General features: G+C 41.0%; 1 protein-coding gene across 3 annotated transcripts; it reads left to right on the top strand.

Annotated features, from left to right (window-relative positions):
* Positions 1 to 144: 144 nt before the first annotated feature.
* PRDX4 (peroxiredoxin 4) lies at positions 145 to 23384 on the top strand. 3 transcript variants are annotated; one of them, XM_021932939.1, is made up of 8 exons: positions 3559 to 3912; positions 7610 to 7727; positions 11195 to 11311; positions 15362 to 15484; positions 18570 to 18700; positions 19836 to 19870; positions 22987 to 23033; positions 23270 to 23380. In XM_021932939.1, exons 1-8 carry the CDS (start codon positions 3672 to 3674, stop codon positions 23271 to 23273), a joined length of 816 nt encoding a protein of 271 aa, XP_021788631.1. In that variant the 5' UTR covers positions 3559 to 3671; the 3' UTR covers positions 23274 to 23380. The 3 variants fall into 3 exon arrangements, with proteins under 3 accessions (XP_009195600.1, XP_021788631.1, XP_003917547.1); XM_009197336.4 differs by lacking the exons at positions 3559 to 3912; positions 22987 to 23033 and adding an exon at positions 145 to 604 and having other exon boundaries at positions 23270 to 23384; XM_003917498.1 differs by lacking the exon at positions 22987 to 23033 and having other exon boundaries at positions 23270 to 23384.
* The last annotated feature ends 101 nt before the right edge of the window (positions 23385 to 23485 follow it).

Genomic DNA, 23485 nt, shown 5'->3' with positions numbered 1-23485 from the left:
GGCTACTGACACCAGCTGGATGGTATCTTGAGGGCAGGGCCCCCACCTCAAGCTTCCTTGTTGATGTCACTGTGACATCACAATGTCTGCACAAGTATCATTGGATGAAAGGATTCAGAGCAACCGCCACCCAGAATGTCAGTTGCCAGGGGGCTCCAGCAGAACTGAGGGACGAACAGTAGGTGCCTGAGAGCTGGCCGATCTGGTCACTCTCTCCAGTGGGCCACAGGGGCCCACTTGGTGGGCAGTCCCTGCTGCCAGCTAGAGCATCTCAATTCAGCCCAGAGCAAAGAGGTGTAGGGACATAACGCTTTCCTCAAGCTTCCTTTCCCAGGTCCAAACTTAGAGGCCCAGTTTTGGGCCTAGAATTCACTGAGGCTTGTGGCTGTTTGTCCAATAGTCACCATGGATCACCGAAGCCGACTACGGGGCATAGGCCTGAACCGAATCCCTGGGACTCAGTCCCGAGCCCCCCGAGTCCCACTCCCCTTCCACGTGGAACAGGAGGCCAGGGGAGGAGAAGACTGGGAGCGAGAGCCACCTCGTCAGAGGCCTCCTATCTATGAGCCACCAGAAAGTGAAGAGCTGCCAGATAATGTTATGGGTAAGGACACACCCTCCCTTGGCAGAAGGAGGCTAGCGTCACCTTTTTCATCCTTTACCTCCAGGAAGCAGGGTCTGGGAAGCAGAAAGCAGAGTATACAATGGGCAGAATTAGGGTGAGGGATGAGCTTGGAAGGGGGAGATTTTTCTATCTGCCACAAAGGGTTGTTTCACAAGAGTAAGGATAAAATATGTGAAAGCAATTTGAAACTGAGGCTGTTTGGAATATTAGGTGTTATTTATAAAATCAGGTGTTTGCAATGTCAGTTGCTTACTGTGGGCCAGGTTCTTTGGGAAACAAAGACCAATTACATGTTGATTTCAGCCCCAGAGAGCCCACAGTCTAGTAGAGGAAAGACAAACTTAGGAAGGTTTCTGCAGGATTCAGAAAGATAACAGGTGCTTACAGAAAACAAACGTAACATGTTCTCACTTAATTGTGGGAGCTAAAAATTAAAACAATTGAACCCATAGAGATAGAGAGTAGAAGAATGGTTACTAGAGGCTGGGAAGGGTAGTGGGGTCCTGGGGAGGAAAGTGGGGATGGTTAGTGGGTACAGAAATATAGTTAGAATGAATAAGACCTAGTATTTGATAGCACAACAGGGTGACTATACTCAATAACAATGTAATTGTATACCTTAAAATAACTAAAAGAGTATAATTGGATTGTTTGTAACACAAATGATAAATGCTTGAGGTGATGGATACACCATTTACCATGATGTGATTATTACACATTGTATGCCTGAATCAAACTATCCCATATACCCCACAAATATATATATGTATATATATATGCACATATATACACACATACCTACTATGTAGCCACAAAAAGTTTTTAAAACTTTTAAAAAGAAAGATAACAAGTACTTGCAGGAAGACAGAGTGCACCCTTGGATCATACAGGTTCATGCCTGTAATCCCAGCACTTTGGAAGGCCAAGGTGGGTGGATCACAATTAGCCGGGCGTGGTCGCGCGCACCTGTGATCCCAGCTACTCAGGAGGCTGGGGCAGGAGAATTGCTTGAACCTGGGAGGCGGAGGTTGCAGTGAGCCGAGATCATGCCACTGCACTCCAGCCTGTGCGACAGAGCAAGACTCTGTCTCAAAAAAAAAAAAAAAAACACACACCTAACGCAGGGTTAAGTTGTAACGTTGCCTGTTTGCTCTACAGTTCCTTTCCAGCTGGAAGAGAAGAAATGGTCTAGGGATATGGCTTTTCAGGTTAGACTTTTCTTCCCCAAGTTTTCTGGGGACCTGAAAAGGGCTCCGACTCGAGAGAGGAGTCATGGCTGTTCACAAAGATCACTGCAAGGAAAATAATAATAAATGTCTGTTACAGGGATAAAACGCAAGCTATTCAGAGGCAGAAAGGTTAGTTTCCCTTTTGAGGGGCAGGGGGTGGCGTGGGATGAGGAGGCTTTTTGGGAGAGATGGGCGTGGAAGGATGTCTAACAAGTGCTGGCGGCGAGGGTCGTTGGCCCTTCAATGGTGGGAAGACAGCCATGGGCGAAGCTTTGTAGAAGAAATAGGTGTGAAGGATGAGAAGGCCTAAAACAGTGCTGAGGGCGCGAGGCCAGTCACGGGCAAGGGTGCGAAGGCTCGAGGCCTGTCACCGGCAAGCGTGCGAGGCCAATCATGGGCAAGGGCGTGAGTCCTGTCACCAGCAAGGGCTCCAGGCCAATCACCGGCAAGGGCTCGAGGCCTGTCACAGGCAAAGGCGCGAAGGCTGGAGGCCTGTCACGGGCAAGGGTGCGAGGTCAGTCACCTGCGAAGTTCTGTGTACAAGATGGGCCCGGAAGGATGAACGGGAGTCTAAAACAGTGCTGAGGGTGGGAGTGCAGGAGATCAATCACAGGTGACGACACAAGGGGGTCTTAGTCCAGTTGGTGGACGCTCGGTGGCCTGGGCCTGCCCCCAGTGCGCAGGCGCACACAGCAGGTCACAGAGGGAAGACAGCGCAGGCGCACACAGCAGGTTGCAGGGGGGAGATGGGTGGGGAGGGCAAGGAAAAGGCCAGGGATTGGGTGATGGGGCAATTGTCACAAGAAGGAACAACACTGCTGGGAGAGTTTTCTGGTAACTTTTCAAGTCTTCATTTAAATTTAAAATAAATAAAAAAGCTACCTTTGAAACAATAGATTAGGTCACCAAAAACTGCCGTTCACCCTTGCCTGCTGGAGGAAAGTAAATGGTTAGACCTATCCTCTCTAAGTTTTTCCAGCACTTAAAAGAGCTGCAAGTAGTGCAGATCATGGCACTGTTCACACAAATCACTTCGAGAAAAAAATTAGTAAATGTATATTAGATCTTGAAACTTATTCCTGTCTATCTGGAACTTGGTAACCTTTGACCAACAACTAACTCCCCATTCCTTCCCTCTCTCCCCGCCTTCCCTACTGCCCAGCCTCTGAAAAGCAGCAGGGTAAATTTTACAGTCAATAATAATGTGTATTTCAAAATGAATAAGAGTAAATTTGAAATGTCTCACCATAAAAGTCATAGGTAAACAAGGCGATGGATAAGTTAATTAATGTGATGTAATCATCCCACATTGGATACATATTTCAAAATATCACATTGCATCCCACGAATGTATACAATTATGATTTGTCAAACATAATTTTTTAAAATGTTAAGTGACTCTTAAAAAGCTTATTAGAAGTATAAAATGCAAGCCATTCACAAGCATATAGGCTAGATTCCGCTTGTGGGGGCTTGTGTGCAGTGGTGAGGCTTTGTGGAAGAGATGGGCGTGGAAGGATGTCTAAAACAGCGCGAAGGTCAGGAGACCTTGTCGCAGCCTTTGCAGAGTTGGACTACGCTCCAGATCCTGGTCCGCCGCGGGACGCAGGCGCAAATGCAGGCTTGGGAGAGGGGAGGCGGGGCCGGCGCCCACGTGGCGGGGCGGTGAGCGGGGCGGAGGGGGGGGGGAGGGGGCGGAGCAGGTCTCGCGAGGCCGCGCCCCGGCTCGCGCTGGCGTCGTGCACGCGGTTGTAGCTGCCTGGCGGCGGGAGAAGCGGCGCTCGCGCCAAGGGACGTGTTTCTGCGCTCGCGTGGTCATGGAGGCGCTGCCGCTGCTAGCCGCGACAACTCCGGCCCAAGGCCGGCACCGAAGGCTGCTTCTGCTGCCGCTACTGCTGTTCCTGCTGCCGGCTGGAGCTGTGCGGGGCTGGGAGACAGAGGACAGGCCCCGCACCCGCGAAGAGGAGTGCCACTTCTACGCGGGTGGACAAGTGTACCCGGGAGAGGCATCCCGGGTATCGGTCGCCGACCACTCCCTGCACCTAAGCAAAGCCAAGAGTAGGTGGCGTCCCGCCAGAGGGTGGGAGGGGAGACTCCGGAGACACGTGTACCCCGGTTACACCCCCGGAGTCTGGGCTTGGGCGGCACCCCCTAGGCTGCCTCCGGGCCCTGGGCGGGCCTGCTTCTCTCCTAGGAGGGCGGGGAAGGGAATAAAGGGGAGTTCTAGCTGTGAAGAAAGGTATGGTTTCCACTGATCAGATTTTAGAAGAGGTAGTGGTTACCCCAAAAGCCGCAGCTGAGGGAAAGTGGGTGGCCCTAGTCCCGAGTTTGCATCGAGGATGTTGGGCAAACTGAAACAGTTCCCGAAACATCTCAAAGTGCCCGCAGCACATCCCGTCTTTTTCAGGTACTGTTTCAGCGAAGGAAGACATTGATAGGTTGAATAATGATTCACAAAAAGTTTGATTAAACAGAAAAGTTGCTAAACACAGTGCTCAGGAGGTCAAACATTTCGTTTTTCTTTCCTCCTTTTTGTTTGCATCTTACAAAGATTATTAGTAAAAGCCACCTTCCTCAAAGCCTATGTAGTTAATGGATATTCCTTATGTTTCTCAGACATGAAGAACCTATTACAGAGTGTACTTTTGAGGGAAATGAGGGGAAAGGAGGTTAGAGGTATGCATTTGGGTTGATGATAAACCTCGTGGCAAATTTGTGTCCTGCCAATTTGGTTTTTGATTATTTGCATTTCTGTCCAGTGTACAAAGCTAATGGCCACTTTCAGGAATGACACGTCAGACGAAGTAGATACTGTGAAAGTTGTGGCCTGCTACATCTGGATGTTAAAATTAACCAAAAGTGAACAGTGGCTATAGATAAAGGCTGTCTCTTGCTTGCTATTCAGTAACCTGCTTTTCCTACAGATCATTTGACATTCTGTGGTGTGCAGTTGGCTTTTATGGTTCAGTTACAGCATGTTCCATGCCAATATTCAGTGAAAAAAGTAATGCTTCACAATTCTGAATCCCTAGAGTTAAATGGAATGTTGTTATGACTTAGGATGGGTTGGGAGTGATAAATGAGAAAAACTGTTTTGTCCTCTTAAACATTTACAGTTCTTACTTACTGAAAGTTAACTACTTTGGGCCTTTTTTTTTTTTTTTTTTTTTTTTTTTTTTTAGACAAAGTCACGCTCAGTCACCCAGGCTGGAGTGCAGTGGGGCAATCTTGGCTTACTGCAACCTCCGCCACCCTGGTTCAAGCGATTCTTCTGCCTCAGCCTCCCGAGTAGCTGGGACTACAGGCGCGTGCCACCACACCTGGCTAATTTTTGTATTTTTAGTAGAGACAGGGTTTCACTATATTGGCCAGGCTGGTCTGGAACTCCTGACCTCATGATCCACCTGCCTCGGCCTCCCAAAGTGCTGGGATTTTAGGTGTGAGCCACCGCGCCCGGCCTACTTTGGGATTTTTAAGAAAACCAGTCTTAAATTTTAAAATCACAGTGTTTCCAAGTCCCACTGGTTTTACTTGCCTGGGAAAGTATTTTAAGTATGTCAGCCAGTTAAGTGTTTACTTGCATTACATATATTTTCCATAGGAAATGAATCTACTTCAAAGCTTTCCCTTTACCAGCAAAACTTAACATTTTACTACATTTCTCTGTCACATGTAGGCTTATCTAGAATTAAAGATACAAAGACTTTTGTTAGTAAAGACTATTATGGAGCCATTAAGGCCATATTTTCAAATAATTTTTAGTAATATCAAAAACTTCATAATTTACCGTTTCCTTTAAGGAGGAAAAAAAGGCGGGGATGCAACATGGCAAATTTGTGTTTAAAAAAGCATGGAAAGGCCAAGGCGTGGTGGCTCATATCTATAATTTCAGCACTTTAGGAGGCCGAGGCTGGCTGATCACCTGAGGTCAGGAGTTCAAGACCAGACTGGCCAACATGGTGAAACCCCATCTCTACTAAAAATACACAAATTAGCCGGGTGTGATGGCGCATACCTATAATCCCAGCTACTGGGCAGGCTAAGGAAAGAGAATCCCTTGAACCCAGGAGGCAGAAGTTGCAGTGAGCCCAGATCACACCACTGCACTCCAGCCTGGGCAACAGACTGAGACTCTGTCTCAAAAAAATAAATAAATAAATAAAAATTTTAAAAATAAGACTGGAAAAACAGACATTAGAATGTTAACAGTAGTTAAGTTGATGGGAGTTATGGAGAGAGAGGGTTTAAATATTCTTTGTACTTCTCTGCATTTACCAGAATCTTTATGTTAATTACGAAATTTATATTCAAGACAATGTGTGTTTTTTGATAAATGCAAGGGATTGCTTTGGGAATTCCATTTATAGATCTTAGCAAAGTAACTACCATTCTTAACCAAATATTTCCAAAATCAATTTTCAGAACAAAATTTATTTTTCAAATATGGTTTTCCCAGTATGCTAAAATCATTAGGGCACATCATTGTAATAGATCATGAAAATTATTATAACCTTTCACTTAAGTAGCATTTTAAGTAATTTATTTAAAGTATATATAATTGAATACCCTTCTGTCTATTTCTCCCTCCTGGCCTTTACCTAATCAGATCAGGATTATATATATGAGGTAGGATGCTGGCTCAAGATAAGTAATCATATGTTATATATTAATTTTTAAGAGAAATTCATGTTGTTTGTCTCTATTTCAGAGTGACCATAAATGGTGGCTGCTACAGAAAAGTATAAGCCTTACTTTCTAGGAACCTTAGCCAACTTGGAAGCAAGTATTGCCCTCAGTGTTTGTAAGGGGTCTGAAAGTATAAGTGCTATCTGAATGTGTTAACAGAGCATGAAGTGCATTATTATCTAAGTGTGTTGGCTAAAATTACTGTATGCCCTTACAAGACAGCGGCATGAACTGTTCAGTTTCCATTGGGTCACTTGAAACCTATTCAAGGGAGTCTTCTTTCAAAGCCCTCTAGGAAAACGATCCCATGGTTTGGGATTTTACACTTCTGGCCTGACATATTTGTACATTCCCTCCTCATTTTGTGTAGCCTCATCTGCAGCAGGTCCTCCATGTGTAGGTTAGAAGCTGGACGAACTAAATTAGTACATCTGGAAGACTGCCATTAGAGAAAGGAGAATCTAATTATTTGAAATGTAGGAAGTTGACAACTTGAAGCGGGGTTATAGTGAAGTATCTAGGAGGGTTTAGTGCAGGGTGGAATTTAAGGGGTCTGTGAGCATGAATAGGGGAAAAAAGTATTTATTTTCACTAACCCCCATCTGAAAGTTAGTGTTTCCTTCTATTATGAATGTCAGCAACAAACTACACTAGCTTCAGCAGTACTTGTACCTTTCACCAATAGAACCACAGTTATTTTCTTGCTACATTATGGTTATTGCAGGTATCCTGAAACACCATCTTCACTCATCGTTATCTTAGGTAGTTAAGTTGTCAGATCACGACTAGATCTTGCAGTTTTGAAGTGTTACAGAGCACGTGTATTATGATATCACCATTTAAAAAAATATTTTGATAATTGCATTTAAATACAATTGGTTTCTTTTGTAATTCTATGTATTTTCCTTTTTGCATTCAATAACACTCTTTTAAGAAGTCTGTAAGCTTCACCAGACTGCCAAAGAGATCTAAAGGTAGCCCTGATTTTTAGTGATTTTCTAAAGATGTCCTTCTACCATTCCACCAACTTTCTAAGTGTTACAGAACATCATGTATTTTTCTTTCTTAGTTTCCAAGCCAGCGCCCTACTGGGAAGGAACAGCTGTGATCGATGGAGAATTTAAGGAGCTGAAGTTAACTGATTATCGTGGGAAATACTTGGTTTTTTTCTTCTACCCACTTGATTTGTAAGTAATACATGTAAATAGCAGCTAGTAAAATCTCAGTCTTTATCAGTTGTTTTTTAGGAATATCAAACAGAAATTTTGTTCAGCTCTTGGTTTTTAAAAAGGCAAGCTGAAGTAAAGAAATGTATTTAAAAAGGTAACATCTACCATATATTTCAGAGTCATAACACATCGACCTCAATACTTATGTCTACATGATTATGCTATAATGGAATAATTAGAGGAAAGCTACAATATATTCATTAAGCTATACCTACTAAGGCAAGAAAATGGACCGATAATATTTTAGAAAGCTTTAATAGCAAGACTTATGCCATAATTCTTTTTAATGTATCCCTCTTAATTAGAAAAATAATTCTGTAATCCCAGCACTTTGGGAGGCCAAGGCCGGCGGATCACAAGGTCAAGAGATCAAGACCATCCTGGCCAACATGGTGAAACCCCATCTCTACTAAAAACACAAAAATTAGCTGGGTGTGGTGGTACGCACCTGTAGTCCCAGCTACCCGGGAGGCTGAGGCAGGAGAATCACTGGAACCCTGGAGGCAGAGGTTGCAGTAAGCCAAGATTGCACCACTGCACTCCAGCCTGGCGACAGAGTGAGACTCCGTCTCAAAAAAAAAAAAGAAAAAGAAAATTAAGCCATTTTCTCTAGTGATACCATGTAACTGTGGTTTTTCCATTTTTATTCTTTGCTGCATCTGTTGCTTTTCTGGGATTTGAACACTTTGCTGAAAATACTATATACTGCTTAAGGAATAAGGAATAACACCTGTGTATATGTTATGCTTATTGTGGGGTTTCTCGTCTTTCTTTAACTCTGTGACAGTGAGCATTTTTGTATATGGTCAGAAAGTTGACTAAAAGTAAATACTCCTATAACTTTATTCACATTGAGGATTTAATTTTATTTTGCAAAACACTATTTTGAGTGTTTTTCAAAACTCATGAAAGTGAAAAGAGACCAAAAAGAGTTATGTCAATTTTTATCTTTTATTCTCTTGGAACTTACTTTTTGGTTAAAAAAAGTATCTTTGCCACTGTGCCTTTTTCCATTAGGACTAATCTAGAACCACATAGATCATATTTAAACTTGCAGGGAGGGTATACTTAAGCTCACTTCTATAGGTTGTATCTAGGCCAGGGATTAACAAATTTTTTCTACTGGATTTGGGCTGTTGACCCGTTTGCCAACCCCCGCTCTAAGCCAAATAGGAAGAATTCTCATGAAAATTATTACATTGAGACTAAAGTTATGAGTCTGCATAATATATAATCTTTTAAATTAGTAAGAACTTGCTTCTTTCTAATCAACTCATACTGTGACTTGATTTTTTTAAGTATAGCTTAATTTCTAATAGAAACCAGAAATAGAAATTTCAGTAAACATAAAAAATGACAGGACTTCTAAATTCATGTTTATAAAACCAGAAAGTTAACATGTATGTTAAATATATACAACACCCTGAATTTGGAAATTAGTCTAATGTAGCAGAAAAATATGTTGTGTTTCTCCATTGTTATTCATAACTCCATAATGGGTAAGAGATAGTTAATTGGAGCATGTTGTTAGCAGTGGTCTTCTGGGACAAGGAGCTAAGATAGCTTCTTCCTGTTTTCATGTAATGCTGGACTGTGCCTGGTTAGAGAAGGAAGAATTCTGGGGCATTTGCCACAGTCTACAAGGAGGAAAGTTACAAACGTAACCCTTCAGTTTCCTGCCAAAACTTTTTCTGTCTTCACTAAGAAGTTGGTCAAATGTATCTCTAGGTAGCATTCCTTGAAATAAGAAGAAAGGCAGAGGCTAGGCGCAGTGGTTCACGCCTGTAATCCCAGCACTTTGGGAGGCCGAGATGGGCAGATCACCTGAGGTCAGTAGTTCTAGACCAGTCTGGCCAACATGGTGAAACCCCGTCTCTACTGAAAATACAAAAAAAATTACCCGGGCGTGGTGGTGGGTGCTTGTAGTCCCAGTTACTCAGCAGGCTGAGGCAGGAGAATTGCTTGAACCTGGGAGGCAGAGGTTGCAGTGAGCTGAGATCACACCACTGCACTCCAGCCTAGGCGACAGAGTGAGACCCTACCACAAAAAAAAAAAAAAAAGGAAAGCTGAGGCTGACCATTCCTACCCCTTAGAAAATATTTAAAATACATTTTATAGCCCAGGTGTCCAGGGACATCATCCTAGATTAGAACTGTCTACTTGGACATGACAGTGCTGTACCTGAACAGCTGAAACATGTTAAAATCCTGTATTGGTCTCTGATAGGAACTTGTGCCCGAAGTCTATGTTTTTCAAACTTTCTTGACCATGTCTCACAGTAGGAAATACATTTTTCATTGCCAGCCAGTACACAGGCACATATATATACAGCAACATTCCGTCTGGATGCACCAGCACAGCCATGCTCCTTAAAATGCTGAAAAACCCTCATATCATGTGGTAAATAGCCACTTCCCTTCCCTCCCCAAGTAGTTAGTCCTCCTGCCTAGTCCCTTTCAGAAACCTCCAGAACAAAAGCCAGCTTTAAGATTGTTAAATATTTTGAATATCACTGTTGAAGACAAACATATATATGTATTTGTATATACAAACATATGTTTCATAATTTACCCTTACTATATATGATATAGTCTCCTATTTTTTATCCGATTTCACTTTTTAAAAATGTTGTTTAGAACTCAGTTGATTTAAGGAGTCCCTACCATGGTTTGAAAAAATGCCACCCTAGTAATATTCTCTAAACATGGCCTTCTGACAACATGAGGATATTAAGGTATAAAATCCCTGGCTGCACAGGACTGGTAGACAAGGTGGAAGAGGACCTTATCAAGAAAAGAGGGGTGGGGGTACTGGAAAACATTGCCTCCTCTCCAAAATACAGATAGATGCATCTAGTTCATAGGGTTGGTATAGGAATATAAAAAAAAATAGTGGCCGGGCGCGGTGGCTCACGCCTGTAATCCCAGCACTTTGGGAGGCCAAGGCGGGCGGATCACGAGGTCCGGGGAGGCAGAGCTTGCAGTGAGCCGAGATTGCACCGCTGCACTCCAGCCTGGGCGATTGAGCGAGACTCCGTCTCCAAAAAAAAAAAAAAAATAGTGAAATGATGTAAAATGTTTATAGATCCTTTGAAAGCTGTAAAGTACTATATAAATAAAAGGTATTATTAAATAAAAGTAATAAAATGGGGGGTGGCTATTGCTATAAGGGAGAAGGGAACACTGGTTGACTACTGATCTATTAAGTTGTAATACGAAAGTTTATTGAGATGTAGTTGAGAACTCTGTAATATGTTTCTTTATTAAATATTTGATCAAATGACAGTTTTGAAAAGGTTCAAATATAAAATTATTCTTAATGTGCATTTTTATTATTAAAGGTATTTGTAAAAATTGTCATTTGAAAGTTTAGGTATATGCTTATTTGGAGAATACTGATTTTGTTTGTTTGTTTTACCTTTCAGCACATTTGTGTGTCCAACTGAAATTATCGCTTTTGGTGATAGACTTGAAGAATTCAGATCTATAAATACTGAAGTGGTAGCATGCTCTGTTGATTCACAGTTTACCCATTTGGCCTGGTCAGTATCTTACACTTACATTTGTAGAAAAAAAGAATGGATTTACTCTTAAAGCATGGGCAGATAAATCTTGATATGATACAATAAGAATATAGTCATTTATCAGGCAATTCAGGAATAGATTTATCTAAGAGTAATACATGCCTCTACACATTTTCCGGGTTAAAAAAAGAGAGAAGAGTAATATAATCAGCTGCAATAGTAAAAATGCTTAAGGATTTTATAGGACATTTCAAAATTAGGGGAAAAGTTAAATGCAGTAGATGTGATTTCTATAACGAAAACCACTGAATTATATGATTACTTTATTATGATAAATTGGGTTACCATAATCTGAAGGAAAAAAAATCTTTAAAATATGCCATTTCTCTGTTACAGTTGTATAGTCAAACTCAGCTTTTACAATTTTTAAGAAACAATAATTTTTTAAAATTAATTTTAAAAAATTTTTTTAAATTCATTAATCATAAAAAGATGTTCTACCTAAATTCATTGTAAAGAATTGCAAAATAAAATGACAAGAGATGCCAATTTTCCCTGTCTGTTTGGCCAAGATTTAAAAAGATTGAAAAAATTTATCCACTGTGGACAAAAATTGAAGAAATGGCACTCACACACAGCTACTTAGCATTTCTGGAGAGCCATTGGGCAACATGTCTCAAAATTGGAAATTTACATGTTAATACGAGTTTTTAATAGTGTCCACAGTCTTGTGCAGAAAACTTTGTGCACAATAAAGACCATTCAGAATTAGGCCAGGTACAGTGGCTCACGCCTGTAATCCCAGCACTTTGGGAGGCCGAGGCAGGCGGATCACCTGAGGTGGGGAGTTCGAGACCAGCCTGACCAACATGGAGAAACCCCATGTCTACTAAAAATACAAAATTAGCCAGGCATGGTAGCAGGTGCCTGTAATCCCAGATACCCAGGAGGCTGAGGCAGGAGAATCACTTGAACCCAGGAGGTGGAGGTTGCAGTGAGCTGAGGTTGCACCATTGCACTCCAGCCTGGGCAACAAGAGTGAAACACCATCTCAAAAACAAAACAAACAAAAGATTCAGAATTATTTTGGTTTTAAAACATAATATTCAATTTATTAAAGTTACAAATTTAAAACACGAGCTTTTTTTCATTTATAATCTGTGTGTGTGTATAACAAATTTTCATTGCTTGGGGAGCTACAATTTAATTAATTACATTTCCCTAAGAAATTAATTCCCATAAGTATTTTTAAATGCAGTTATATGTTTAATATATTTGAATTCCTTAAGTATCTCAATTTTTAGACAAACCTTCCCAAATACTTACGTAGTTCTAATGTGCCAAATTATCTTAAACATTATAAATAACTTAATATATAAATATGTACTGATTATTTATTAATATAATATAAAAATATTAAAATAGTCTGGCATGGTGGCTCACACCTATAATCCCAGCACTTTGGGAGGTCAAAGCAGGAGAATCACTTCAACCCAGGAGTTCAAGACCAGCCTGGGCAACATAGTGAGACCCTATCTATACAAAAAATTTAAAAAATTAGCCAGGTCTGGTGGCATGTGCCTGTGGTCCCAGCTACTCGGGAGCCTGAGATGGAAGGATCACTTGAGCCTAGGTGGTCGAGGCTGTAGTGAGCCAAGATCATACCATTGCACTCCAGCCTGGACAACAGAGTGAGATCCTGTCTCAAAAAAAAAAAAAATTAAATTATAGGCTTAATTTGCTTTATCATTTCCTTTAAAAAAAAGAAAGACAGGGTCTTACTGTGTTGCCCAGGCTGGAGTGCAGTGGCACAATCAGTCATAGCTCCCTGCAGCCTTGAACTCATGGGCTCCAGCAGTCCTTCTACCTCCCCAAATAATTGGGACTGCAAGCTTGCACCACCATGCCTATTTTAATTTTTATTTTTGTAGAGATGGAGTCTTGCCATGTTGCCTGGGCTGTGCTTCATCACTTCTGTAGTAATTCTAAATCTTCCGAGGATTAAAATGCATATCCACTAAGGAAAAAGTTATGTCATCCCAAGTAATTTGGGATTGCTTTCCCAAGGAAATTTGGGGATACATTCTCAGCTGGATAGGTTTCACATCAACCAGAGATTTCTACTTGGGTGTCAGAACTGGGCTCCAGATACCTGGAGCAATGTCATTTTGTTTTCTGTCTGCTGTGTCAGTACTCTCCTGTTACAGCATCAGCCCATGTCTCCTGGTTTCAAGTTACAGAATACCCATTGAGCATCCCTAATCTGAAATCCACAGTGTTCCAAAATTCAGAATTTTTTGAGTGCTGACATGATGCTCAAAGGAAATGCTCAGTGAAGCATTTCAGAGTTCAGATTAGGGATGTTCAACCAGTAAGTATGCAGATATACCAAAATCAGAAAAAATCTTAATCCAAAACACTTCTGGTCCCAAGCACTTCTGATAAGGGAAACACAACCTGTACTGAAGACTGATGCATCTGATATTATAACTAACTTCCTTCACTGTTTCAAGTGGACTTTGCATTTCTTTGTCTCTCAGAATGTTAAAATGTCATCCATTTGTATCCTGTCTATCTCTTCAAGGCTTTGTCTTATGATCACACTACTGAGATCATGCTTATGATACTACATGTCTTTTGATCTATCAGTTTCACTTTCAGAAATCAATTAGATAAGTGTATAAAAGTAAGAATACAAGGATGTTTTCAGCAGTGTTTATAAAGCAAAAAAAGGTAAATGGTTTAAATCTCCATCATGGAGATTAGTAAAATATAGTAAAGATGGTCCTAACTTATGATGGTTCGACATATAATTTTTCAACTTTACAGTGGGTTTATGGGATAGTAAATACATTTTTAGCTAATGATATTTTTAACTTATGATGTGTTTATCAAGACATAACCCCTGCTGGGCACAGTGGCCTGTAATCCCAGCACTTTGGGAGGCTGAGGCAGACAGATCACCTGAGGTCAAGAGTTCAAGACCAGCCTGGCCAACATGGTGAAACCCCGTCTCTATTAAAAATACAAAAATTTGTTGGGCGTGGTGGCAAGTAGCTGTAATCCCAGCTACTCGCAAGGCTGAGGCAGGAGAATCGCTTGAACCTGGGAGACGGAGGTTGTAATAAGCCAAGATTGTGCCTTTGCACTCCAGCCTGGGCAACAGAGCAAGACTCCGTCTCAAAAAAAAAGACACAACCCCATCATAAGTCAAGGAATATCTGTGTATCCATACATTAAAAATGTGTTATAGGCCGGGCACAGTGGCTCATGCCTGTAATCCCAGCACTTTGGGAGGCCAAGCCGGGTGGATCATCTGAGGTCAGGAGTTCAAGACCAGCCCGGTCAATATGGTGAAACCCCATCTCCACTAAAAATACAAAAATCAGCCAATGTGGTGGCACACGCCTGTAATCCCAGCTACTTGGGAGGCTGAGGCAGAAGAATCGCTTGAACCTGGGAGGCAGAGGTTGCAGTGAGCTGAGATGATGCCACTGCATTCCAGCCTGGGCGACAGAGCAAGACTCCATCTCAGAAAAAACAAAAATGTGTTATAGGCTGAGCACAGTGGCTCATGGCTATAATCCCAGCACTTTGGGAGGCTGAAGCAGGAGGATTGCTTGAAGCCAGGAATTTGAGACCAGCCTGGGTAACAAAGCTACACCTCATCTCTACAAAAAAGTGTTTAAAACATTAGCCCAGTGAGATGGTGCACACCTGTAGTCCCAGCTTCTCAGGAGGCTGAGGCAGGAGGATCACTTGAGCCTGGAAGTTCTAGGCTACACTGAGCTATGAGCACATCACTGCCCTGCAGCCTGGGAGACAGAGCAAGACCCCGTCTCAAAAACATAAAATAAATATGTGTTGTGTATATATTTTTTTAATGTTTAAAGGATATGAATATATTAAATGGGAAAAGCAAAACAGAAAGTATATTAGCCTGTTTTGTTAGTGAAAGAATGTGTGTATTTTGTTCATGTGTGTGCATGTGCATGTATAGAGAAAGAGTGCTGTTTTAATATATGCTGTTTACTTAGCTCTGAGAGGTAAGCATTCTGTTTGTTACAGGATTAATACCCCTCGAAGACAAGGAGGACTTGGGCCAATAAGGATTCCACTTCTTTCAGATTTGACCCATCAGATCTCAAAGGACTATGGTGTATACCTAGAGGACTCAGGCCACACTCTTAGGTACCTTTCAGTGGTTTTACATTATGACAAATCCAAGCATGTTTATAATCCTCCTTGAAATAGATGTTATTTATGAAATAGAAGAACAAATTTTGATCAAGAAATATTATTTTGAGACCAGGCACGGTAGCTCAGGCCTGTAATCCTGGCACTTTGGGAGGCCATGGTGGGCAGATTACTTGAGGTCAGGAGTTTGAGACCAGCCTGGCCAACATGGTGAAACCCTGTCTCTACCAAAAAATACAAAAGTTACCCGGGCATGGTGGCGTGTGCCTATAGTCCCAGCTACTCGGCAGGTTGAGGTGGGAGAATTGCTTGAACCTGGGAGGTGGAGGTTTCAGTAAGCCCAGATCATGCCACTGCACTCCGGCCTGGGCGACACAGTGACAAAAATAATAATAATAATAATAAATAATTGGCCGGGCATGGTGGCTCATGCCTGTAATCCCAGCACTTTGGGAGACCAAGGCGGGCAGATCATGAGGTCAAGATATCGAGACCTTCCTGGCCAACCAACATGGTAAAACCCCATCTCTACTAAAAAATACAAAAATTAGCTGGGTGTAGTGGCACATGCCTGTAGTCCCAGCTACTCAGGAGGCTGAGGCAGGAGAATCGCTTGAACCCAGGAGGCAGAGGTTGCGGTGAGCCGAGATCGCACCACTGCACTCCAGCCCGGGTGACAGAGCAAGACTCTGTCTCAAAAAAAAAAAAAAAAAAAAAAACAGAAAGAAATATTACTTTGTTCTATTAGTCTTTAAAATAAACTACTAAACTTAAACTATGTTACTTTATATTAGCCCTGATTAAACTATGTTAGCATCATAGACTTTTAGAGCTGGAAGATTATTTAGAGATCTTTCACCAACTCTGTCATCTTACAAATAAAAGAGACAGATTCATAGAGTTCCGTGATCTTAGCCAAAGTTATATAATTATTTAATTGCAGAGCCCAGACTTAAATCCAGGTCCCCCAACTCCTTGTCCATTTCTTTTTCCTTTTTACCAAACTGACTCCAGTAGTGTTTTTTTCTAAATACAAGTGTCATACTACTTAGCAAACCTGTGTCTTTGGAGTAGGAAAAATTAAGGAAATATTTTACCCAGATACTCTCACTGGGTTACTTGAGCTAACAAACATTAATAGAATTCTTTGAAAAGGGGGCAATTTTAGCATGTTGTAATTTGGTTGTATTGCTGATTTGCTTTGTATTGCCAATAGTTTTTCTTATATGTTTTATGTGAAAGTGTCAGTATTTTATAATCCTGTGTTTTTTATAACAACTTTATTGGAATATAGTTCACATATAATACAATACCCATTTAAAGAATACAATTCAGCTGGGCATGGTGGTTCATGCCTGTAACCCCAGCACTTTGGGAGACCTAGGTGGGAGGATCCCTTGAGCCCAGGAGTTTGAGACTAGCCTGGGCAACATAACCAGACCCTTGTCTTCTACCAAAAAAATAAATTATTTTTTTTTGTTAAATTAGCCTGTTGTGGTGTCACATTCCTGCAGTCCCCCTACTCAAGAGGCTGAGATAAGAGGATCGCTAGAGCCTGGGAGTTCAAGGTTGCAATGATCTATGATCACACCACTGCACTCTAGCCTGGGTAACAAGAGTGAGACCCTGTCTCTAAAAAAATTAAAGAATACATTTCAGTGGTTTTTGTGTATTTACAGAGTTGTGCAACCATCACCACAATTTCAGAATGTTTTCATACTCCAAAAAACCCCATACCCATTAGCAATCACTCCCTGTTTCCCCTAACCCACTTCCCCTGGCTTTAGGCAACCACAAATCTACTTTATGTCACTATAGTTGCCTATTCTGGGCATTTCATATAAATGGAATCCTACAATATGTGCTTTTATGACTAGCCTCTTTTCATGCATAGTGTTCTCAAGGTTCATTGTATTGTATCATGTATTTTTTTTTTTTTTTTTTTTTTTTGAGAGGGAGTCTCACTCTGTTGCCCAGGCTGGAGTGCTGTGGCCGGATCTCAGCTCACTGCAAGCTCCGCCTCCCGGGTTCCCGCCATTCTCCTGTCTCAGCCTCCCGAGTAGCTGGGACTACAGGCGCCCGCCACCTCGCCCGGCTAGTTTTTTGTATTTTTTAGTAGAGACGGGGTTTCACCGTGTTAGCCAGGGTGGTCTGGATCTCCTGACCTCGTGATCCGCCCGTCTCGGCCTCCCAAAGTGCTGGGATTACAGGCTTGAGCCACCGCGCCCGGCCTGTATCATGTATTGCTACCAGCAATTTCCCCTCTTTTGTACTTGCTAAGTCTTTAATGTTTTCTGCTTTCATAAAGTCTGTTACTAAGTTAATTTCCAAGAGTAAATATGCCCCAAAAAAGACTGAGGCAGTTTTAAAATGTAGAATCATTTGAACATTAACCAAGTAAAATTATCTAATGTTAGCTATATTATTTGATTTGGGCCATTAGTTTCTTTTTAAAATTTTTTTTTAAGGCCAGGCACGGTGGCTCACGCCTGTAATCCCAGCACTTTGGGAAGCCAAGGCAGGTAGATTGCTTGAGTCCAGCAGTTTGAGACTAGCCTGGGCAATATGATGAAACCCTGTTTCTACAAAAAATACAAAAATTAGCCGGGTGTGGTGGCACACACCTGTAGTCCCAGCTACTCAGGAGGCTGTGGCAAGAGGATCACTTGAGCCCAAGAGGTTGAGGCTGCAATGAGCCGAGGTCATGCCACTGCACTTCAGCCTGGGCAACAGAGTGAGATCCCGTTTGAAAACAAATTTAAAAATTATTTTTTATTTTCAAAATAATACATGCACATATGTGTATAGTTTTTAAAAGCCAGATTATCTTCAACAACTGTAAATACTATGGTACATTTCTTAGCCAAAAACAAATTTTTAAAGCTGCAGCTTTACAGTGATAATTCCAAATTATACATTAGATTGAGGGAGGGATATGCGCACACGTGTGTGTGTGTGTACCATTGGAGTAGGCAGGTAGTGTGGTGTTTGTTCTGTATAGCATCCTTCTGTGTGGATGGTGTAGGAATTCACAATACATAGAAGAAATGGCCTCACCTCTACCATTCTTCTCTTACAGAGGTCTCTTCATTATTGATGACAAAGGAATCCTAAGACAAATTACTCTGAATGATCTTCCTGTGGGTAGATCAGTGGATGAGACACTACGTTTGGTTCAAGCATTCCAGTACACTGACAAACATGGAGAAGGTACCTTTCCTTTCTAACCTTTTGATTTTTTAGTTTGAAAGATAACATAATTCGTTTGGTTTCTTATCATAAAAGTAATTTGGATATTTCCACAGTTTTCTGATTATTTACAAATTATTAGCAGATCTTTTTAACAGACCAAATTATAATTTAAAGTGCTTTAACAAAGTATCAGGCCAGGCATGGTGGCTTATGTCTGAAATCCCAGCATTTTGGGAGGCCAAGGTGGGAAGATTGCTTGAGCTCAGGAATTCGAGACCAGCCTGGGCAACCCAGTGAAACCTCACCTCTACTAAAAATCAAATATATATGTGTATATATGTGTGTGTGTGTGTATAAAACTAATGTATTCTGCTTACTAAATAAGATGCAAAAATATTCACTATTTGCATAGTCCTTTTTGATAAAACTCAGAAAAGTTTCTGCTACTGCAATTTTTAAAATTACGTTTCTGCAAGCTTAGAATGTGTCAATCTGGCAATATTTAGTGATGTAGTTTTCATTTGCCTGTTTGTATTATTGAATTTAGCCTTTAAATAATCCTTGATCACTTTTCTGCCTTTCAGCTAAGATGAAGTATAATAATGTAATCTCTGGGCTTATTCAGTATCACATTTGTAATCTACAAGTTCATCATTTTGCTAAAATAGAACACATATTCCTTTTAAAAATGTCACTGAGTCACTGAGTCAGGATGCATTCTAAAGTCTCTTTTGACAAATAGTGAATCATGTCATCAGTACAAAGTACTGCAGGAAACATGGCAAACAAGCTAACTGGAAGTTTATGTAAATTTGGAGGAATTTTTGCCATGCCTAGGCCTTCCAGCTCACCAGATTCCCAAACTTTCCAACTGTATTAGAGGGCCAATCAACTCGATTTCTTATATTTTTAATGTAACTAAACACAATTGCTAAAAATGAAAATAGATTAGCTGCCTGCTGATAAGCTTCATGACTAAAATTCCTTGGTGTGAACAGGAGGCTAATAGAAGTCATGTGCTCGGTGGTCTGGAAATGTTCTTATTAGTATATTCTGTTAACTTCAGTCTCATGTAGAAACAGAAAAAGTCAGTTGCTGGAGGTAACTGAATTCTGTTTTTAAAATGTCTTCTGCCTCTTTTTGTTTCTTTTAGTCTGCCCTGCTGGCTGGAAACCTGGTAGTGAAACTGTAAGTATATATATATTTTTTATTGTTGAGTTGATGGTTAGAGTCAAAAAAAAAAAAAAAAAAAAACATGCTAACCTTAGAATAATCTTTCCTTGTTACTAGAACTGTCTTGATTTTGTAAATGAAGTAAACATTGCTAAGCAGAAATCAGAGTACAGACATTCTTTGGCCTGTAGGAAGAGTAGCTGAAACTGGAGAAAGCAGAATATGGGGCGTGATGCTGTGAACTTTAAAGCCAAGTATACAGATAAATACACCATTCCAAAAAAAAAGGGCAGAGGGGAGACTTGGTAGAATAATTCAGAAGTCTTATAGGTCATGTATCAAATTTCTTCCTGTATTCTGGACAAAGAAAACAGTCACAAACAAAACCTTTCTATGCATAGTAAGAAGTTTTGAGAAAATCTAGCTCAATTAATACTGAAGATAATGATTCTCTCCTTGTCATGAAGAAAGAAGAGATTGAAACACATATATTCTTTCATTTAGGAGGCTGTAAAAATTTTTTTTTTTTTTTTTTTTTTTTTTTGAGACAAGTGTTGCTCTGTCGCCCAGACTGGAGGGCAGTGGCATGATCTGGACTCAGTGCAGCCTCTGCCTCCAGGGTTCATGCAATTCTCATGCCTCAGCCCCCCAAGTAGCTGGGACTACAAGCCTGCACCACCACACCCAGCTAATTTTTGTATTTTTTGGTAAAGACAGGGTTTCTCCATGTTGTCCAGGATGGCCTCAAACTCCTGGCCTCAAGTGATCCACCCTCCTCAGCCTCCCAAAGTGCTGGGATTACAGGCATGAGCCACTGCTCCCAGCCAGGAGGCTGTATAATTTATAGACAATCCCTGAAGTACTCTTCTGCCAAAATACAATTTAGAAACTTGCTTGAACCTTTTTAGGAAGAATATGTTTATCTTCTAAAAATCAAGAGTTTTACACAAGCTGCAGTTAGGAAATTGGGAGATACTAGAGCATTAGAGGAAGAAATCATTATCTTTGGGTAATAGAAAAATATAGACTCCTAAGACTTCCTTCCTTAGCAAACCAAAGAGAAGTACCATTAGCCATAGATAACCACTGGTAGAAATTTGCGCTCTAACCTCAAGTGTGCCCCTTTCTGGTCCTTGAACTTGCTAAGCTGATTCTTGCCTCAGGGCCTTTGCCCTTGCCGTTCTTTCTGTACTCCATCTGCATGACTAGTTCCCTCTCTTTGCTCACATTTTTGTTCAAATATCATCTTAGAAGTCTTTCCTCACCACTTTATCCCCACCCTACACATCCTCCAACCAACTTTTTTTTTTTTTTTTTTTTTTTTAGACGGAGTCTCACTCTGTCACCCAGGCTCGAGTGCAGTGGCCTGATCTTGGCTCACTGCAACCTCCACCTCCCAGGTTCAAGCGACTCTCCAGCCTCAGCCTCCCAAGGAACTGGGATTACAGGCGTGCAGTACCACACCTGGCTAATTTTTGTATTTTTAGTAGAGACAGGGTTTCACCATGTTGGCCAGGCTGGTCTCAAACTCCTGACCTCAAGTGATCCACCCACCTCAGCCTCCCAAAGTGCTGGGATTACAGGCATGAGGCACCACACCTGGCCCAACCAACCTATTTGTAAAAGCATTTATTACCGCAACCTAAAATTAGAATTAGGATGTAACTCCAAGGGCAGGGACTTCGGCTGTGTTGTTCACTAATAAATACTGCCTAATTTGAATAGTTTCCATATAGCAAGTCTGTTGAAAGAATATCCAAACACATAAATATATACAACTATTATTTGTCGATCAAAAATAAAATTCAAAAGAATGACCACCACAGTATGTGATAACACGTATGCATTCTTCTGGAGGGAGAATCCATAGTTTTCATCAGATTCTCAGAGATTTGTGGCCCCCAAAAGTTAATCATTTAAATAGTCAACATGTTTTCTGAAATGTCCGGTACTCATCCTGTAATACCTTTCAGAGTTAAATTGTACTTCTTGGGAGCTCTCACCGATCTCTGGGAACTTGGACACCTAGCACATGCCTGTGATTGGAGATGTTATTCATCAGTCACAGATGGTTTTGCTGCACCTCCAGGGGGAAGTGCCCCCTACCTTGAAGATGTGTCTGAAATGCTTTTTAAGGCTCCTTAAGCTGCTGCTTAAGCCAGCAGCTTCTGATTTGTATTTCTTTCTATAAGCCTCATAATCAACAAATGCAAACTAACCTGACTGATTTATACTTTTAAGGTACCTAGTGTTCAAAGTACCTTTAATGTATAATTTCAAATCCCCTTTGAGATCCATCAGATCAACATAGAGATGAGTAAGTTTGCTATTGTAACATTAACTTTGACCTCAAAGGCAAACCTGTTGTGCAAACCCATCAGAAATTGATTCAGAGTCAGTCAATTACAAAAGTTACAATAAGTTGTTTATATATATATAAAGATAGATGTACTTTACCTATAACTAGCAAGTAACATAGTTAATGTGAGGTCAAAATATATTGGAATTTTTTTTTTTTTTTTTGAGGCGGAGTCTTGCTCTGTCACCCAGGCTGGAGTGCAGTGGCAGGATCTCGGCTCACTGCAAGCTCCGCCTCCCAGGTTCATGCCATTCTCCTGCCTCAGCCTCTCGAGTAGCTGGGACTACAGGCGCCCGCCACCACACCCGGCTAATTGTTTGTATTTTTAGTAGAGACAGGCTTTCACCGTGTTAGCCAGGATGGTCTCGATCTCCTGACCTCGTGATCCACCCGCCTCGGCCTCCCAAAGTGCTGGGATTACAGGCGTGAGCCACCGCGCCCGGCCTGGAAATTTTTTTAAGTCTAACAGGTTTCTAAGGCTATGATGCTCTTGGAGGGAACACAACAGTATTCATTAACTATTGACAGTAGTGCTTGATGTATTTGAGTTTGGGTGGGGTTTTTTTTGTTTTTTTTTTGTTTGTTTGTTTGTTTGTTTTTTTTACTTTGCAGCTTGAGATTTAAAAGTTGTATTCTGGACTTTAGTAAGCCCATAGTGAACACCTGCCTCCTTTTCAGATAATTGTGGCATACCATCATTTTAGCAGCAGATGATTTTTAAAGTACATTAACATCTGTAGCCATGCTCTCTAAATGTGTTTGACTTAATTAGATCAAACCTGAAGATGCCATGAAAGCCTGGTGGCCAAGAGAAGAGCTGTAAGTAAGTTTTCGGGTGCTTGAGTACAGATGTTAATTTATTCACAAAAAATACATAAAAATATTTGTCTTTTGGAATAGCCGAAATTAGTAGGTAGGACAAATCTCATTTTTTTCTAAATATACAATCTGATATACAAAAATAATTTTTACTCAAGGCATGGGCAACTAATGTCAGACTACTCATTATGTTTATTTAAAATGAATAATTTCCTTTTTTTGTTGTGTTTTAACAGATAATCCCAGATCCAGCTGGAAAGCTGAAGTATTTCGATAAACTGAATTGAGAAATACTTCTTCAAGTTATGATGCTTGAAAGTTCTCAATAAAGTTCACGGTTTCGTTACCACATTGTGTTGCAGTAGTAATTTCTTGGAGAATATAAAGATCCACTTCAGAGTCCAAAGATATTTAGCGTTAGCGTTAGACACTGATGTCAAAAGACAAGCAGT

Source organism: Papio anubis, chromosome X, assembly GCF_008728515.1.
Source record: "Papio anubis isolate 15944 chromosome X, Panubis1.0, whole genome shotgun sequence".
Lineage (NCBI taxonomy): Eukaryota > Metazoa > Chordata > Mammalia > Primates > Cercopithecidae > Papio > Papio anubis.
Note: the sequence above shows the minus strand (reverse complement) of the source record. Positions and strands in the feature narration are given on the sequence as shown.

Coding starts and splice junctions, on each gene's coding strand:
- PRDX4 (XM_003917498.1), top strand. CDS start 3,672: ATGGAGGCGCTGCCGCTGCTAGCCGCGACAACTCCGGCCCAAGGCCGG. Junction 11,312..15,361: donor CAGTTTACCCATTTGGCCTG/GTCAGTATCTTA, acceptor TGTTTGTTACAG/GATTAATACCCCTCGAAGAC. Junction 19,871..23,269: donor GGAAACCTGGTAGTGAAACT/GTAAGTATATAT, acceptor GTGTTTTAACAG/ATAATCCCAGATCCAGCTGG.